General features: G+C 34.5%; 1 protein-coding gene across 1 annotated transcript; it reads right to left on the bottom strand.

The window, feature by feature from the left end:
* Positions 1 to 420: 420 nt before the first annotated feature.
* LOC126899803 (uncharacterized) lies at positions 421 to 2,642 on the bottom strand. Its single transcript, XM_050675023.1, has 2 exons — positions 2,146 to 2,642; positions 421 to 2,028 (listed from the first exon to the last, which is right to left on the bottom strand). The coding sequence occupies exons 1-2, from the start codon at positions 2,290 to 2,292 to the stop codon at positions 445 to 447; spliced, it is 1,731 nt and encodes a 576-aa protein (XP_050530980.1). The 5' UTR covers positions 2,293 to 2,642; the 3' UTR covers positions 421 to 444.
* Between the last annotated feature and the right edge of the window lie 22 nt (positions 2,643 to 2,664).

Here is a 2,664-nt window from a genome sequence, read left to right as displayed (position 1 = left end):
GTGGGTGATTATTGTGTCACATTTTTTTAAGGCGCTAGCGCCGGGATACATTGGGCCATCACAATACCGCCTTGATAAATGTTTTGCACAGTGTTCGAGCCAGGCGACAAGGTGTGGTGAAGACAATTGGTTCTTATCAGCCGTTTCCACCACCAAACTGTTGCGCCGTCGATTAGTGACGGCGTTTGCAAAAAAAACCAGTTGTCATATCGACGGGATATATAAGGCGTGGCGAGGCAAAGTGATCTAAGTGCCAAAATTTAATTTTTTGGCAAATCAATAAAAACTTTCCCAAATTTACAAAAACAATTAAATTTTTATTTTTCAAATTTTGATAAATCATGAAGTATAAGATTTAACAAATTATAAAAAAAATTTTGACAAATTATAAAAAACAAATATTTTAAAGAATAAGAGTGTCAGAAATGATCTATGTCCAACAGTTTAAGCACTTAAAATTTTTTCAAAATACAACCTATTTTCTTCACTTAAATACTGTAACATAGCTTGGAGGTCTTTTTTCTTCGTTTCTTTTAGTGGCACTACACCCGGAAGACTTTCAATTTCTGCATTTATAAGGTTTTCAATTTGTATTCCTCGTTTAAAAATGTTACATGTTTGAAACGGCAATAGGGAACTAAAATTGTTCTTAAAATAAACGATTCCTGGGCTATCTTTTGTCACTTTCAACCAAGCAACTTTACTTATTCCCAGCTTTGATGTATCTAAAAATTTTGTAGAGGCAATGTCAAAATCAAAAAATGTTTTTTTCTCCATGTCAATAACCTTGAACGGTCTGTCAAGTCTAGAGCTGCGAATAACACCTTTTACATCATTCACATTGAATAACTTAGATCGTTTAGCTCGTTTTTCAATTGTAGCAAAGTCTCTATCTGAAGCTGAGTAGCTATGACCTGATATAAAAAATTTATGTTCAATCGTATCAAATGTGCCATTGGCAACCAACCATATGTAAAGGAAAAGAAGCATCCTATTTTTAAGTTGCCCTGCACAGTTATCACTCCAAACTGTTAAATGACGTTTGTAGGAAGAGAGATGTTCTGAATTAATAGCTTGCATTAAACATGAGGCAATTTGGTTCCCTCCTCGCCCTGATTGCCCCTCATGCCACACGCACATGATGCCATTGGACGTGTCTGTTACATGAATTCCAAAGTTAAAGCATGAAAGCTGACGACTGTAATACATGCTAGTATGGGATAGTTTAGGCAGTGGGTAGACTTTTTGTAGATCCATAGTAATAGTACACGTTTGACTTCCAGGTAATGTACTTTTCGCAGCATCAGCTTTAATAACTTCGGTGACAGCATCGACTTTACGATGGTGTAATTCAAGTTCTGTCTTACCTGATGAGGCTACCAGTACGTTATTGTCCTTTCGTTTAAGATCAAGAGCATCACACGTTTTGCACGTATCCACTCTTGGTCTTTTAAATGAAAGCTTAGGAAAGTCTTTTAAAAAAACAGATCGAAAAAATTTATACGAAATCGTTGTCTCAGGATTTTTAACTTTGTAAGCCAAGTATATTCTGTTCATGTTTAGATCCGGACTTAAGTATTCTTTTTCTGACTTGGCCCGACTGTAATGACTTTCGTCTCTGGGAAAGCTATTAATATGGTTTTTAACCATTTGCCTGTCCTTTGAAGTATACTTGATCGTTTTTACCCCACCGCGTTTGTCTTTAAAAGTAGTAAAACCAGCTTTTTTTCTTTTAACAAGAGTTGTCACTTTTTGAGGACTGATAGCAAAAATGTCAAGAAAAGTTTTTTTGCATACCCTTTTGAGGTCTCCATGTCCATTGGGCACTGTAAAACTGATAGTTGATTGCCTTCTACTTTCTACCGGATCATCATAATTTCCATGTCGACGTCTTTGGATGGGTAGGATTTGCATAAGTCCCATTAAGTAGCTTCCTTGTTCGTTGATTCCCAAATTGTAGAAGTCCTCGAAGAGCTTTTTTTTAATGTGCAATACATCATTGCAACCAAACTTACACTTGCAAATAACCTGTAATATAAGAAGAGTTCAATATGATTATTAAAACTTTCGGTAGGTATTTGTATAGTATTTTATTTACATTGTCTTAATGAAATACTTAACGATAAAAAAAGTAAAATTACTTACTTCGTTTGTAGGTGCTTTTTTTCCTGATATTTTTGTTTTTATCTTAACGGTTTCGTATTCTTTTCCACTTAATCTTTTTTCACTTTCTATTTTCCTTTTACGTTTATTCTTTAAATTTTCATATGGTTTAAAAGCAGATTCATCCATGATCGCAAAATAAAACCACAAAACACAGAGCAAAATAAGAATGATAGCTATTTGTACACAATAAAATATCGACTGATATAGAAACTGCAAACCATGATGATGTAATGTTGACTGTTATCGACATTGTGCGTAAATAATAATAACAACGACAAAAATAAAAATAGCATGAATGGACTTAGATCAATTAGAGCGAATGACAAGCGTGGACATACAGACAGCTCCATCTATAATTGCTTTTACCAACAATTTATTGATAGTTTGGAGATAGATCTCTTTACACAGTATTGGGATGGGCACATAGATCATTTTGGTGTAGAAAAAAGTATTTTTCAATTTTGGGCACTTAGATCACTTTGCCTCACCACGCCTCAT

This window comes from Daktulosphaira vitifoliae, unplaced genomic scaffold, assembly GCF_025091365.1.
Source record: "Daktulosphaira vitifoliae isolate Bord-2020 unplaced genomic scaffold, ASM2509136v1 Scaffold_2, whole genome shotgun sequence".
In the NCBI taxonomy this organism is placed as follows: Eukaryota; Metazoa; Arthropoda; class Insecta; order Hemiptera; family Phylloxeridae; genus Daktulosphaira; species Daktulosphaira vitifoliae.
Note: the sequence above shows the minus strand (reverse complement) of the source record. Positions and strands in the feature narration are given on the sequence as shown.

Bases quoted from the DNA above. Each gene is read 5' to 3' on its own strand.
- LOC126899803 (XM_050675023.1), bottom strand. From the start codon at position 2,292: ATGGATGAATCTGCTTTTAAACCATATGAAAATTTAAAGAATAAACGT. The intron at 2,029-2,145 runs GTAAGTAATTTT...CTTATATTACAG, and splicing joins AAAAAGCACCTACAAACGAA to GTTATTTGCAAGTGTAAGTT.